Here is a 17,294-nt window from a genome sequence, read left to right as displayed (position 1 = left end):
CGTACCAAAATTCATCAGAATGGGTTAAACTGCTGGGTAGTGAAATGCTAGCAGACAAACAGACAGACACACTTTCGCATTTATAATATTAAGTATGGATGTAAGAAAAAATCGTTTTAGGTATGTATATCTATGTAAATTAATTTTCTTGCAAACAGCAATTTTCAAGTAATATTTAATAGATAGAGATCATGAACCGTCCTCTTCTTAGTTTGAACCTGTCTGTGATTTAAAAGTGTTATAACTTAAATACCATCTTTTATCAACTACCTTCTCAAAATTTCCTACGATTACTTAGGTCTACCAATCTGCACATGGCCAGCGTTTCACCACGCTGGCCAAACCCTTTTCTAACTGAGAGACTCATGCCTTTGAATTTCCTCGCTGCGCTCAGGATTCTATTTTTGAACCACTCACTCCACTCATGGTTCCATCTTCGCTTGCTCGGTAGTCGATATTCAATACAAGCATTTGCGCCAAATAACAACTTTGCCTAACAAATAATTATGTATTTGTATGTATGTTGCACGCCCGAAATTGGCAAATCGTAGACTTAAGACCTAATGTCATACATATTACTATGCAATGAAGAAAAATCTAGACTTGTAACAAAACTACTTACACTAAATATTTTATAAACACATATCTGTCTATGTGTCTATCTGTGTTTGGTTTACGCTGAAAACACTAGTTCAATAGTTAAGTACCTACAGCGTAAATCGATAATAAAGCTTCCGCCGATTAAAATTTTCAAAATACCTACATTTAATGTACTGAAACCGTCGAGTTACATTTTATTATAAGTATATTTGTATAGATTGCCTGTCAGAAAAAATCGGCTGCCGGACAGCATTCTGCTCGTCATTTTGTACGAGACTTGGCAGGCATGATGTAGACCGTCGTAGTTTTGCTCTTAGATTAAAGAACATACGAGTAAATATGCATTCCCAACCCTGGTAACGCCATTTTTGAAGCACATCTCGTAGTTATCAAAAAGTGTGTGAACCCCGCGCCAACATTTATTGAGTCATGTCGTTATGTATCAAAGTCAAAGTTACAGTCAAAGTCAAAGTCAAAATCATTTATTCAAAGTAGGTACAAATGTACTCCTTTTGATGGTCGAAATTGTTAAATTTGTATTTAAGGGTTGAGGTTTGAGGGTTCCAAACGCGCCCAAGTCTTAGACACAAACTATCACATACACAAACTTACGAATTTATCTTCACTTTCTAAAATACATCATAAGTAGTAGTAATTGCATGAGCTTTGTCTATCTGGAGTTTTATAGTAATATATTTGTTAAAATTAAAGTTTAATTTATAAAGTTTCTTAAAATTATACTGAAACTTATGAATTGAACTTATGAGTCTGACTTGACCATTTTTTGCAAGAAGTTATTTTTAACATTTGCGACTCACAAGTTCAATGCCTTTCCTGAACTTGTTCGACTGTAGATCTTGTTATTCAAATTGCGTGCGTATTACTTAATAAACAATAATGGACCCTTGAAGGTTTTCGGAAGGTCAGGCATACCTGTTGGCTGTTAAGTTCTTGATGACAGTAAAGCTGGAGACTAACTTGTACCGTTTGTAATGTACCATTCTAGGCGATATTGTTACAATAAGGCGACATAGACAGACTTGTAGCGTGTGATTGTAATGTATCATCCGAGCTCTTGGATCAAGTGTGCTCTAATTTTACTCAAAATGGCAAACCTGCATTCACTTTTAATGTAGGTAAACCTCAACGGGAATTTACGAAAAAACCGGCTGTCGAGTGGAGCACGCGGTGCTCGCTGCGAATGATACATTATAAACTAACGTTAGAAGTCTGTCTTGGGTTTGTAAAGTAAAAGTAAAATATTCTTTATTGAACACCAAGACATACAAATGTATAAATTACAAAATAGATTTTCATACAAAGGTGGCCTTATCGCTAAAATAGCGATCTCTTCCAGGCAACCTTAGGGTTAAAAGATATTAAAAGTGTACTAGTAAAATAAAGTAAATACACATAATGAATGTATATAAAATAAAAGTAAATAAGAAAGGATAAAGAATTGGAATAGACGACAGACACGAGGAATAAAAAGTAGAAATAAATTAAACTTTGTCTTTGGTTTGAGTTACAAAAAATCGATAGGTACATGTTACAAGTCAATTTCCAGCTTATCATTATGTACTCGTACGAAGCTACGCTTTCTCGTTTCTAATACGCTAGAAAATGGAATGCTCTTCGGGCTTCCGTTTTCCCAGCCAGCAGCCACCTACCTTCAAAAGAAGAGTAAGTAAATAGGAACTTTTCAGGCAGGCGAGCTCCACCTTAGGCTGCACCATCTCCTACTTATTGGTGTAAAGTATATTTCAATACTTATATTATTTTATTTAAATATGCCCACACCGTATAGCGGAATGGTCAGATTCTAACTCCAAGTGAGTTCTTCCAGTAAAGTATAATTCCCTACAATGTACGCTTAGAGCTTTTAAACTACGCATTCACTTATAGATAGAGTGATTCAAGAGAATAGTTTATACGTATGGTATAAACTATATGTATAGTAGGTATAATTTTGTGTTAATTTGCGATAATCTACATTGCACCCGTGCGAAGCCGGGGCGGGTAGCTAGTATATTTATATTGTTTGGAACCGCTAGGCAAAGTGTCTTCTTTGCCTAGCGGTTCCAAATTTGCGGTTCTAATCCAAATATTACGAAAAGAAGAGTCTTGGCTCATTCACAGACTGAGTCCAAACGACCAACCCAAATCCTTGGATCTTGGAGCTAAAATTGCCAGCTGTTCCCTCATATAACGTAGACAAAGAATAAGGATTTTTCGAAGTAGCCAGGACAGTGTGTGAACGCTAATTGCACTCTAATCGACTAAAATATACCTAACCTAAAATACCTAAAATAAACCGACTCCAATTGACACACCGGCCAGCACGTTGAGCGCGTAGGGCCAACATAATATCGGTGTCGATAACACAGATGACGTGTTCTTCTGTGACTTACTCCGCTGCGATGAGAAGGAAGCGTGTACAAATCCTGCTGGTTCTGTGAATATTGGCATCTTAAACTTACTAAGTTACAGAAATCTTGTAATAGATTTGTCGCTAGGAGACTGTTCAAAAATGTATGTAGCGTCGACTGTTACCTTTTCATGGCCTATCAGTTAGACACCCGTATTCACAAACGTTACTATGAGGTCTCATAATGCGCTCGAACGCACAGTGTCCGTTCCACCAATCCGATAACTGTATCACGTCAATTTACAATGATCTGATTGGTGGAACCTACACTATGCGTTCGAGCTTACTGTGAGACCTCATAGTAACGTTTGTGAATACGGCCGAGATTCTAAAAGGACATTCATACCGATATGGAATAGGTTGGCTCCTTGTGCGAATCCGAGGTGGGTCAACAGTACGTAATGAATAAATTAATTTTCAAAATTAACTGTAATATTATAGTCTCTGTTGGTCACCGAGGCTTAAATTCGGTCAGGAGGAGCATTAAAATTAAAAATACACATGTAAAATTCGGGATAGTTCGGGATATTAACAGGGCTCTCTTCGTCACTTACTTCATACAATCGTAGTCCCAATTTCATTTGAATATTAAGCAACCAAAGTCCATGAAATTTTGCAGACATATTCTAGAAACTAATATCTGTGCCTGTGGTGTTTTAGATTTTTCTAAAAATATGTAGTTTTAAAATTACAGGGGCTCAAAGATTTGTATGAGAATTTTTAAGACCGCGTAACTTTGAAACCGAATATTTTAGCGGAAATCTGGAAACCACAGGCATAGATATTTGTTCCCGAAACGTTTCTACAAAATTCCATTGAGTATGATTGGTTAGTATTCCAATGAGAGACGAACTACGTTTGTATGGAGCGAGTGACGGAGATACCTCTCTTAATACAACATTTTATTTTATTGGTGCGCTTAAATAACGTTCTTAAATATTTATAAATTTTATTGACTACTTAGATATAAATAATAATATTTATTACTACTTAAATGTTCCATGTAAGTTTTATAAGCTTCGCTGCTTTTAAGCCTATAACCATTGCAGGTGCATTAGTATGTGCTGATATAGTACGTGGTAAAATACTTGAATCGGCTACTCGTAATCTCTTAATGCCATGTACTCTGAGTTCAGGGTCCACGACGGCTAACTGGTCTCCTTGTGGCCCCATACGGCATGTGGCTATTTGGTGATGTAGGGTTGCTGTAAGAGTGCGCACTGCACATTCCCAGTATTCATCAGAATCGAATGTATGCATTCGACACGTCTTAAATTTAGCTGGATGTATTCTGGCACCGTAACGTTGAAATGGAGCAGTTGCTGCTAGGGCTTGAATGTATCGAATAGCCGCTACAAAATTTGCAACATCTCTCGGATCTGTTAAATAGTTGCCGTATAGACGGGGATGACTAAAAGGATTACTGTCTTTCAACTCTAAATATCCGAAGGATTTAGGGTGTAGTAACATCGGAAATATACTCCATGTGTCTTTTCCGTCGATAGATCCATACGCCTCGTTGAAAAGGCTTTCAGATATTCTCATTCCTCTGCGGACAGCTCTACTTGCGCCTGGCCCACCGTCGGAGACTATGGATCCGCCTATATTAATAAGCTCTATATCAGGAATCGATAAATCAGGATCGCCGCTAACTGGTGTTTTTATATAGCCAATACCTTCCACTCCACCAGGGGAAGCAAGTGCTGTATCGCCATGTTGAAGCCAACCAACAGCAGTCTGTATATTCGCTAGTCTATTTTCAATCAAGGATATGCCTGTTACATTTAAAGTAAATGTCAGCCCCGGAAAGGTAATGTGATCATATAATCTCCGTCCCACGGGAAGATTATGGATTACCGGTATTCCAATAGACCTTAAATGCTCTTGTGGTCCGATACCAGACAGCATTAGAAGTTGCGGTGACGCTATTGGTCCGGCTGATACTATAACTTCCTTCCGTACTAAGACAGTATGGAGAAGATTATTTCGTACGTATTCTACACCATATGCTATTTTCGTTTCAGGATCAATTAATATTTTCGTAGCTGTAGTGTCTTGCAAGATATGTAGGTTAGGTCTATTTTTATGTCGATGTAGAAATACTTTGGCAGCGCTATATCTCCGACCGTGGCTGATTGTGACTTGAACTCGACCGAAACCTAACTGCTCTGGTGCGTTATAGTCAACTGTTGGATGTCCCAATATTTTACCAGCTTCCAAGAATGCATCGGATAAGCGGGTTCTGTAACGAGAAGTATAAAATTTTATAGGTGGAGACTTCTATATATGTATATATTTTTAGCGCACCGTAAGGATATGGTATTAGGTACAGAGAACCGTTTAGCTTTATACTCTAGACAGAGGAAGGCGCGGTAAGTGTGGGACGAAGGAGCGAACCGAAATGGCCTAGTTAGTTAGAGCCCTATGTTGACGAGTCGTCGTGGTCGGCACTTACCACAAGAACAAAGACGTCGGACTACAAAAAAGGAGGAGGTTCTCAATTCATCGGAATCTTTTTTTAACCCCCGACCCAAAAAGAGGGGTGTTATAAGTTTGACGTGTGTATCTGTGTATCTGTGTGTCTGTGTATCTGTGTATCTGTCTGTGGCATCGTAGCGCCTAAACGAATGAACCGATTTTAATTTAGTTTTTTTTGTTGGAAAGGTGGCTTGATCGAGAGTGTTCTTAGCTATAATCTAAAAAAATTGGTTCAGCCGTTTAAGAGTTATCAGCTCTTTTCTAGTTTTCTTGTAGAAAAGAAGGTTAGATAACCGTTAGGTTCATAATATTGTCAATAGACAAATGTCAAGCTGTCAAGATGGACGTTGCCTAAATACATAATTATTATTTATTTGAAAATGATGTTTTGGAAAACTCAAATACTTTGGATCGTCGGGGGTGTTATAAATTTTTAATTTACACTTGTTTTAAATGTATGTTCCCCGATTACTCAAAGACGCCTGGATTGATTTGGATTTTTTTTTGTTAGAATGGACATATTTTGCAGGTGGTCCCATATAAATTTTGTGAAGATCTGATAAATATCTTCAGAGATGGAGAACAGAACTCCTCAATGGATAAGAGTAAATCGCTCGCGATCAGTGTAAATAGCTCAGTAAACAGTAGGTTTTTAACTAGGCATATTGCCAAATTTCATGATTCTAGGTCAACGGGAAGTACCCTATAGGTTTTCCTTACAGACACGACAGACGGTCAGACAAATAACAAAGTGATTCTATAAATATTCTATAAAGGTACGGAACCCTAAAAACATGCACGTTGACGAAGTCGCGGGAATCATCTATAGTTACTTTTATAATACTTACTTTAATGGAACAAACTCCACAGGCAGCTCACCGTCACGACCTCTATGTGGTGTCTTCTCATATCCTTTTAAATCAGCTTTTTCCAATTCGATGTAGTGTTTTAGCATATCATTGTAGGACCTGGAAATAGTAATGATTCACGTTTGATAAACTTGTTTATTGGTAACCTTTGCGGTATCGATGATTTGAAGACCTGACGTGACGTGGCTCTTGGAAAGACCTATGTCCAGCAGTGGACGCATACAGGCTGAGGAAATGGGAATGGAAAACTTGTCCATATTACATCATATTCCATTCATTCATATTACTTATTATTTCAAGGTAAACAGTTTTATTTTATCCACCTTTAATTATAATAGCAATAATAATTAATTAATAGATCTTCTGCCATTATGTATAAACGATTTATTATTATTCTGTCGCAATGCTTCACCTAAAAGCTGCCTATTCACGCACAATGTAAATTGATATTTTATTGGTATTATTTTCTATTGATTTTTTAAATTTGATTTGATATTTTAAAATTTTTAATTATGTCATCGATTTTTGCTACCGATTTTTTCATCATCATGATCAACCCATCGTCAGCTCCCTACTAAGAATGGGACATGTCCTCTCAGAATGTGTTTGTCAGATAGATAGGTCTGATAGCAAAAGTAAAGGAAAAAATCCGAAAACAGTGACTTTGTGGTTACGTTAATTAGTTAACTTAATTCACACGAAGATGGCGCTGTCCGTCATTAACTTGTAGAGTTGCACTTATAAGTGTTATATCTTGTACGTTGGTAGTATGGTACGGAACCCTTCGTGTGCGAGCCCTACAAACACAATATGACCTGTTTTTTTATTATTTCTTACAATCTCCTTTAATTAGGTTATATTCACTTTTTTATTATCGTAATATGGAACTTAATGGAATACAGCTGTGAACAGATACAACTGAAGAGATATTACTGCTAAAACAGAAAACGTTCCCGTAATTTTGTGAAAAAAACAAAACGCACACGTACGTGAAGTCGGTTTTGTTTTCTTAACGGTATCCACATTTTTTATCGTTTTGCTCAAGGTGAATTTTCATAAAGTGCACAAAAAAAATAGAGTGAAAAAATTTTAACCAATTATACCTAATGCTATTTATACGGAATATAATTTTAAAAATTTTTTTTATTAGTAACTGTGGACCCTTTGTAAGGAAAATCTTGTAGTTTTGGACACATTGGTCTATCGTTATAAATTGTAAATAGCAGGCAATAACGTCAAATATAGTTTAATACAAAAAAAAATAAGGTTCGTAAGTTTAAAAAATATTTTCATTATATTTTCTGTCGATAAAATCTAGCCTAGTTTCATAATATTTCATATTTGCACTTAATGAAGACTCACCTTGTATAATTAATTTGGGGCTTGAGTAGCGGTCCTCAAGGTTTGGCGACCTCCATGGCATGGCGCAATGGTGAGCGCTGTGGTCTTTAATATAGGAAGTCAAGGATTTGATTCCCGACAGGGGTAATTCTATGAAATGTATGATTTCTAGTGGTCTAGTCTGGTAGGGGGCTTTGGCCGTGGCTAGTTACCACCCTGCTGGCAAAGCCATATTGCCAAACGGTTTATCGTTTCGGTACGATGACATGTAAAAACCGACTAGGGGTTATAAAACTGCCAAATCGCTTTCAAGTTAGCCCGCTTTTATCTTACTGTATCATCACTTACCTATCTTACTACATGGTGAAATCGCTGTCAAGAACTAACTTTCAAATGTATTATAGAATCAGGCGTTATTTTGCGGAAGTCCATGATATACAAGGATGATTTAAAAGCTTAATTTGCTATAATCCGCTAAACCAACGAAATCTGTATGGAAGGCAGCACCACACAAATTCCAACACCACTCGACGCGCGTTTCGCCCCGACACCGGAGCATCCTCAGGAGATGTAGACCTCACAATGTCTAATTGCAAAGTACTAAAAGTACTAAGTAAGTAAAGTAGTAAGTAGTAAAGTCTAATTGTAAACTAACTTTCAATCGAATAGACAAAAGTCAAGCATCATACGATATTATTCAAGGAATAATTAATAATAATCTTCTCATGATATATTTTATACACGTGTTCAGATTTTACTACTATATATAATTCGAGTTATTGAATAAGATGTGACATATGGCTAACAAACGTATTTTGATCTCAAATCACGTAGAGTTTGGAGGAGTGTTAATTCTTTCAAGGTTGTTCCCCCTACATTAGGAGGTCGAAAACAATTGTGTGTTCTGTAGGCGACGTATACTTACAGGAATACTTTATATTGGATATAAAAATATTTTTGATACCAAAAATTACGATTTTTCTTTCAGTATTTACAAAATCATTTTCATGGGACATTATCTAACGTCTGATGATAAAGAGAACATTTCGAGTAATTGGCGTATGTTTTACAAAAATTCGTTCAACAGTTTCTTTTCCTACCTGAATGAGCCCGAAAGAGTGTTTTTAGAAAACATTGGCAATAAATTTGGTACAGTAGATAGCCTGAATCTTGAAGATGAGCATATAGGCTTTTTGTCCCAGAAAATCAGATTTCCCCCGGGACTTTTGAAAAACCTAAATCACATGGACAAAGTTGCGGGCATCGTGTAGTCATCAAATAATAACTTTAGTTTGACCTTGGTCAGTGTCTCCAATTTAGATTCTGTCGCAAGTTTACAGGAAGTAATTGATAAGACCGTGCCATTGTCACTATTTTTCAACCTGCCGTTCACTTGGCCATACACTTCTTAATGGCATAGAAATGACGAGAAGGCTTATGGTACTTAAAAAAAGGTACAGATGGTTTTTAACGAAGTAAACCTAGTGCGCTCCCCAGCGCCTCCCATACAAACGTATTTGGTTCTCATTTCAATATTAACCAATCAAACTCGATTAAATTTTGTAGACGTTCTATAAACAAATACTGTGTCTCTGGTTGTCCTTTCTGTAGAAATATGTAGTTTTAAAGCTATAGGGTGTCAAATATCTACATACAAATTTTTAGGCTGGTGTGACTTTGAAAATAAGTACTTACGCATTTTTCGGAAATCTAACAAATTACAAACAAAATATTAGTTTCTAGAACGTGTCTGCAAAATTTTGTTGTTTTTGGTTCGTTGCTATTTAAATAAGAACCAAACTAGAGAAAGAAATTAATTACTATTAATTACACGGTTTAATTTAACTTATAATCGGTGATGAGTTTTTCACGTTATATTGAATCAAGCGCCAATTAAATTTAAGCTCACCGAAAACTATGATTAAGCATGGGAAATAATGACTAAGCGCATAATTTTAGTACCTAATAAAGCTAATCGTCTAGTTAAATAACACATTTTATTCAAAGCAATCTACGCTCTTCTAGCTACAGTTATTTTGGCAATTTAATTCATTTTTGAGCGAAGATGTCAGAACTGTTGTTTTAAAAAAGTGTTTAAGTAGGTATATAGGCAGGTCTTATAGCACGAGTAAAGGAAAAAACCCGAAAACCGTCAATTTGTGTTTATATCACACACAAAAAAATTAAAATATGTTTACGAAAAACTTATCTACCAAATCACATATAGATGGCACAGTCCGTTATTAACTTGCAGTGTTCTACATAAAAGTGTTAGGTATACCTTGTATGATGGTATGGAACCCTTCGTGTGCGAGTCCGACTCGCACTTGACTGCTTTTTTATCATCTGTCACTGTAAATGTTGTTACGTTTACGTTTTTATGTTAGTACCTATTTACTAACTGCCGAATTATTACAGTAACAACTCATTAATTTTGATACTTAGTCATATTATAATATGGCCGGCCCGGTAAATATTTTCGTATTTTACGAATTTTTTTGAAGCTCGTGGTTTGTGACTTGTTTAATTTATTTAATCACATTATAAATGCGAAAGTGTGTTTGTTTGTTTTTATTGGATTGTTGGTTGGTCCTTCAATCACGTCGCAACGGAGCAACAGATCGGCGTTATTTCTTGCATGGATGTAGTTAAAGTCACGGATAGGCTACTTTTTATCCCGGACAATCAAAGAGTTCCCACGGGCTTTTCGAAAACCTAAATCCACGTGCACAAAGTCAAGGGCGTCAGCTTGAGCTAAATAATTAAACATTCACCGCCCATTTAAATACGTCAAATAGGTGATTTAGTGGTCGACTCGTGACTCCTTTATTTTTTATACTTTTATATCTACTATAAATTTTTTTGTGTTGCAATTACGTTTCACTTATGTTTATGAGGTAGCTATCGTAGCTTTAGTTTTAAGTTTACGGAATTAATTATCACCATTATATATATCATATATCATTATCTTACAAATCCAACAAGCGACCTTCAAAAGTGTTCTATGTTACGTATTTTTAACCGACTTCCAAAAAAGGAGGAGGTTCTCAATTCGTCGGGATCTTTTTTTTCTTTTGAATGAACGATTTGACTTTTGACTTACCAGCCGTAGTTTCCGGCTTCAGCAATGCGGTCCCAATCTCTTGGCCTGCCTCTGGTATAAATCATGTAATTTACAACGCTTGTTCCACCAATCGCTCTGCCCCGCGGCCAAAAACACCGTTGGTTGTTCATTCCTGTAAATATTGCAATTGTTTGCGATTATAATAGAACGTGGATTTCACTCGCTCGCTCTAGCAATCTGCGAGACTGCTATTACTTTTATACATGGCATGGCATTATATCTATACTAATTGTAAATATTGTAAGCGCTTATCTCGCTCATAGCACAAATACCTGTGTCTAGGGTTTTTCTAATTTTTGTAAAAAAATCGATATAGTATAAAGTTACAGGGGATCAAAGATCTAAATACAAATCTGTGAGCTGGTGTAACTTTGAAACTACACGTTTTAACAGAAATCTGGCAAACCACGGTCATGTAGGAACCACAACCACAAGAATGTATTGGTTTCTAGAACGTTGTCTATAAACATTAAGTTGATTGGTTAATATTTAAATGAGTACTAAACTACGATTGTATGGTTGTATGGGAAGCACGCTAGGGTAACTTCTCTTGAAAGGCCATCGACACTGGTCAGTTTAATTCCATGAATCGAAATATTTGACTAAGTAAGTACTTGAGAGTTTTTGTTCATATTTTGGATGTAATATAATAACGTAATTAATTTAATATCCTTTGTTCATTTGTGCTGTGAAATAGGTAGGTAGGTGTCCGAATTAAAACTGAATTATGATTAGTGTTAAATAAACTGTATTTTGATAAAATTATAATTATTTATATATTTTTTTATAATTATGCTAAATTAAATATTTTATCTTTGTTTTACCTTTTGTTGCAGATATCAAATTTAAAAAAAAGTTGTTTCATATTAATTACAGAGTAAAATAATAGCTTACCCATGCAGACTCCAGGCTGAGGTTCCATATAATAATGCCAAACATAATCCGTCGCCTGGAAACTTGGTGCAATAGCTGGTATATCCGTCAGTATCATTTCCGGTTTTCCAGTTTCAAGTAACAGAACGGTTACATTACGATTTTTTGTTAGACGTGAGGCCAAAGCGCATCCTGCTGATCCAGCGCCAATTATCACAAAGTCATACTCGGAGTAGGGCTCTTTCAGTCCTGAAATTAGTCGATACATATTTGAAAATTATTTCTTCTATAAGCAAAGGCGTATATTTTGAGATACCATTCATCTTCGACGATTCATACGAAGATTGTAGATATACTCAACCATTGTTATGGTAGTACCTACCTACCTACTCTTCTTTGACATTATTTTGAAAATAATTTGGTTGAAATGGACATGGGCAGGACATGTATGTAGGACCTCAGATGACCGATGGAACCGTTTGCTACTGGAATGGAATCCACGTACCAGAAAAAAAAACATTGCAAGACAACCATTCCGTTAGTCCGACGACATCGCCAAGCTTGCGGGAAAAATTTGGACGAAGCCCGCTCAACATTGGGAAAAATGGCGTGCACAGTATGATGAGGCCTATGTCCAACAATGGATAATAATTATGTAATAATTATGTTTAACACGGTAAATATTCTGTTTATCTGTATAAAATCAACCGGGTGGTAGGTACCACCCGGTTGATTTTATACAACCGGGTGGTACCTACCACCCGGTTGTATAAAACCGGGTATTTTTTATTTATTTTTTTATTTTCTGGTTGGTACAAAAATAGCTAGGTAGCTATTTTTGTAAACAAATAAACATGCACCAACGTGAAACCATTAGTAATAGTTGCATTTGAAATATGATCAAAGAAAAACCCAGGAGCAAACTCTCTCAAAGTCTTCTGCTGCTCCACGATAACGTATTGCTGGAACACCAAAGGCCGCAGCTCGAGAGTGCTAGTGTATTAATGTCAATCATCAATGATTTTTTTTTTCAATTTGTGTTAATTCAGTTTATTTCACAGATGTGACAAGTGTGTTCATATTAAAAAGAAAACTATTAAAAAATAATAAAAAATTGTTAATTTGTTTGCTTTACTGATTCGTAACAAGTCCAGGCCATTATGATCCACGAATATTTACGCGACGTTATTGCGCGAAAAGGTTTGTTAGATTTTATTTATAAGCATGATATCTGAGATATGTATTTCTTGGTATTTTTATCCACGAAGAATATTTATAAAGGTCATTGTGGAATAAATAACAAAATTCACAAAATAATAAATGAATCGTCAGACTGATGGACATTAGTTAAAATTAATGCAAAGTTAGTGAATTTTAATCCATATAAGCTGCAATTTTGGGTTCTGCTCGTCTACGTAGAAGACAACTTTCAAGTTGTTTTCTTGCACTTTGCATTGTCAGCTCAACGCCGGGTTTCAACGCAACGCTTTTTTAACGCTCGTGCGAATTAGGGCTTAGATGCACACTAGCTTAGGGCTTAGATGTCATCTAAGCCCTAATTCGCACGAGCGTTAAAAAAGCGTTGCGTTGAAACCCGGCGTTGAGCTAAAGCTCTCGTGCGAATTCACATCAAGCGGTTAAAGTTACACCATTACAATTAATTTTGACTACCAGAAAAGCCACTTTGGGCAGCATATTTCAGGGTCCCTTAACTTCTTACCTACACTTAACCCTTAACTTTAACAATAGACTTGTGTATTTCATGTTGCTTATTTTTTGGTGCCGCCTGACGCAGACGTGCTAACAGACCGAAACAAATGATAGGGAACTCGTCGAAAACCGACTGCACGCAAAAACTTAAACTGTGAAAACTCAACACTGAACACTCAAGATTATATTTAAAATTCAACACTGTTAAAGCTGTTTACACCAAAGCAATACAGTGCGACATTGAGGCATGCCATTTAAAACATAGCCAGAATCGTCGGCAGATTGTTGTATCAATACAAATTTTTTATCAATACTAAAGCACGATGTTGTCCCGGATGAAATAGACTGCCAAATGCTGGCTGCAAAATTAATTTTCCCATTAAACTATACCTTGCTGCATTGTCGAAATGTTGTTGCTCTGGCGTTAAACAACCTTTATTAATCCTTTTAAAAATTAGACCGATCTTGGTTTGACAATTCTTTTACAAAAAAATATGGACACCTAATTCTTAATATTCGGAAATTTATGAGCATTAAAAGTTAAAAAAAATTAAGCAAGTTAAGATTACTTTTACGATAAGATTTAATTTGTTCTTTTTGCATAATTGGCATAAATAAATATCTCATTTTGAAATACAGTCGCCGGGCCCGCACGATAAGATTATTATCGTGTTCAGTCTGCACGTCTACTTAATTGTGATATGCAAAGTCTGAACACACTCAAATATTATTTATAATTCAGGATTGCCTCGTCCAAAGCCGAAACTCCATTTTACTAATTTGTGTCTGGACTAGAAAAGGTAGGCACTTCTTGATTGGCCTGAAAACTCGTTAGGCAGAAGCCGAAGTTTAAGCTCTGGGCTAAGCGTTCGAGGCATTCCTAAGGATTGCCCAGGTCAATCACAATGGGCCGGCATTTCGGCTTTGGACTATAGCAGAATATACCTGTGTATGTAATAAAAAAATTATTTGGCGTTGCCTGCAGCCTAAGCGATTCGGTAAATTTGAACAAGGGGGTGTCGTTAGATTCGGCTTATTTGTGGGAGTGACACTGGACTGACAAGAAAACCATGATGGCGCACGCTACGCACCAAAAACAATGGCACTGTCTATTCGATCGATCGATTTTGATAAATGGGGTATCGTTAGATTTGTCTTGATTGTAAAAATAACACAACTCTCGTTCCGTGACTTTTTGGCTTTTTGGTAAATATTATATTTGGCAAGTTAATTGAAAACGTTTCTACCCATCCCCGTTATATTAAACTTTGAAACCATCCAACCGATGTGCGCCAAACCGGTTTCATTAGAAACATAATAATGCGAAGATGGTTTTAGAACGGTGACCGATTAATTCACAAAAAACAAATACCAAAGATTCACTCCACAAACAACGTTTGGCAAATTATGAACCATTTATAAGGGTTCCGTACCTCAAAAGAAAAAAATGGAACTCTTATAGGATCACTTTGTTGTCTGTCTGTATGTCTGTCTCTCTGTCAAGAAACCTATGGGGTACTTCCCGTTGTCCTAGAATCGTGAAATTTGGCAGGTAGGTAGGTTTTATAGCACAGATAGCTACAGGAATAAATCTCAAAACCGCGAATTTGTGGTTACATCATTAAAAAAATAATTAAAATGTGTTTCAATTTTCAAACTATACCAAGCGGGGTATCATATGAAAGGGCTTTACATTCTAAAACAGATTTTTATTTATTTTTATGCAAGTATAATAAACCCTCGGTGCGCGAGTCTGACTCACACTTGGCCGGTTTTTAATTTCTTGTGAACCCTGGGATAGACTGGACTAAAACTGACAGCAATACTAAAAACTCAACCTGATTAACCAGTTTGGTGAAAGTGGCCCTTATTCACTAGCTGAAGAACGCGACTTCGTCCGCGTGCATATAGGTTTTTCGAAATCCCGTGAGAATTCTTTTTTTTTTTTTTTTTTTTTTTTTAACTCTTTATTGAAAAGCTTAGTCACTAAGTGACTATGTCGCTTTATTATTTACAATCAACTTCACACTTACATTAACTTACTTACTTCGAATCTTAAAAAATATTCTACTTAACTTATATAGTAATTTAGCTTGATCACACGCAGGAAATGAAAGAAACGTAACACAATCAAAAATATTAAAATTTAAATCAAAAATATTACATAAGCTTAACCTAAACGATTCATTCCGAACACACTCCAACAACACATGGTAAATATCTTCAATTACTCCACACGTGGAGCAATTGGAAGAATCTGACTTTTTCATGAGAAAGGCAAATTTATTAGTAGGAATGTGTCCGGAGCGAAGCCTAAAAGCTGTAATTAGGTCTGATCGACTGGTTTTGTATTTATCAAACCAACAAAACCTCCATGGTTGGGACTGCATCGTCCTGTACCAGATGCCCTTCTCCCTGGATCGCTCATCAAAATACTCGATTTTCCGGGATAAAAGTAGCCTATGTGCTAATCCAGGATATTATCTATTTCCATTCCGTATTTCAGCCAAATCCGTCCAGTGGTTATTGCGTGAAGGAGTAACAAACACACACACACACACACACACACACACACAAACTTTCGCCTTTATAATATTAGTATGAAGTATGACAACTAAAATAAAATCAATTCAAGCCTTACCTTTAGGCAAAGGGTAGCTATCTCGTAGGAAACTAAAAATATCGCTAGTCAGGCTCTGCTTGTTGTAGGGAGTCCCTGTGAGATGCAAAAAGTTTTCAATAACAGGGCTTTGAAAGTCTTTCCAAAAAAATCTTTTGCGTCTTGTCGACGATCCCGTATCATAATAAACACCATTGTCCTCTTCTACCGCAGCCTCTTTATCGGTGCTTGAAACGTTGTACAAAACGGTAAAAATTAAGAAAAAAAATATGATCTTCATTTTTAACTTCAACGCGGCAAAACATGTATTAAGTACAGAGTTTTATTTAAAATATAAAAGCCTCGACTGGTGGAGGCTTCCACAGCGGTGGGGCAACTTAATGCGATTGCAGCGACTTTGCTAAGTATCTGGTCAAGCTACATTTTATCAGCCGGTAGACTTATCATAATACCGCGAATAGCCCAATTAAATACACACGCGACAACGCCAAATCGTTCTTTCGCGGATTGACAAAAGTGTTGAGTAACTGTTAACGTTTGCCCCGTTAGATTTTTAAAGTTATGCCGCTTTGCAAATATTTCGGTACTCTAGAATAACATAAATGAAAGTGACATAGTTTTTAATTTTATACTTCGCTTGAATTTCGATAACATTAACAAATTATGATTTAAAACGTGTTTTGGGGCTTCTTGCCTTTCCTTTTTTTTATTAATGACTAGCGAAAACCTGCGACATCGCCCGCGGTAATTTAGATTTTTTAGTCCTACCAGAATTTCTCAATATTAGTTTGGTATATAGATATAATATTATATAGTACACATGCATTTTAATTTCATGAACATTTTTGCCTTTTACTTTGTATATTTTATTTGTCAATTATTATTGATTTTATGTTATAATATGTAGTCTGTCAGGCAGATAACTAACTGGTGATTATAAGACGAGTTAAAATAAATTAAAAATAAATTAATAAATACAATTTATCATAGTTATAGGAGGCTCAAACTAATTTTAGCTAACTAACTTTATCGGAATAATAAGAATAAAAGGCAAATTATACATTATTTATTATTCAGTCAGAATGAAAAATATAGGTTTATTGCTTATTATTAAGTTCATAAATAATGTATAAGATTAGTTAGGTGGAATGTGACCCAAAACGATATCGAGCACCTTGACTTCATGCAATTTTGTCTCCCACCCCTAGATGTTTTTTGCTTGAGGTGGGAGACAAAACTGCGTAAACGAGT

At 36.0% G+C, this 17,294-nt stretch overlaps 2 protein-coding genes across 2 annotated transcripts in view; one reads left to right on the top strand and one right to left on the bottom strand.

Moving 5' to 3' along the window:
- Nucleotides 1-17,294, top strand: part of LOC123871441 (flotillin-2) — a 229,410-nt gene that overhangs the window by 8,374 nt on the left and 203,742 nt on the right. The window lies entirely within an intron of this gene.
- On the bottom strand, nt 4,008-16,697 carry LOC123871429 (glucose dehydrogenase [FAD, quinone]-like). Its single transcript, XM_045915232.1, has 5 exons — nt 16,065-16,697; nt 11,735-11,962; nt 10,820-10,952; nt 6,355-6,474; nt 4,008-5,270 (listed from the first exon to the last, which is right to left on the bottom strand). The coding sequence occupies exons 1-5, from the start codon at nt 16,321-16,323 to the stop codon at nt 4,019-4,021; spliced, it is 1,992 nt and encodes a 663-aa protein (XP_045771188.1). The 5' UTR covers nt 16,324-16,697; the 3' UTR covers nt 4,008-4,018.

The sequence above is a fragment of the Maniola jurtina genome, chromosome 13 (assembly GCF_905333055.1).
Source record: "Maniola jurtina chromosome 13, ilManJurt1.1, whole genome shotgun sequence".
Classification (NCBI taxonomy): domain Eukaryota; kingdom Metazoa; phylum Arthropoda; class Insecta; order Lepidoptera; family Nymphalidae; genus Maniola; species Maniola jurtina.
This window is presented reverse-complemented; position numbering and strand designations above follow the sequence as displayed.

Coding starts and splice junctions, on each gene's coding strand:
- LOC123871429 (XM_045915232.1), bottom strand. CDS start 16,323: ATGAAGATCATATTTTTTTTCTTAATTTTTACCGTTTTGTACAACGTT. Junction 10,953..11,734: donor TCAGCCTGGAGTCTGCATGG/GTAAGCTATTAT, acceptor CAATATTTACAG/GAATGAACAACCAACGGTGT. Junction 6,475..10,819: donor GAAGCCGGAAACTACGGCTG/GTAAGTCAAAAG, acceptor TACTATTTCCAG/GTCCTACAATGATATGCTAA.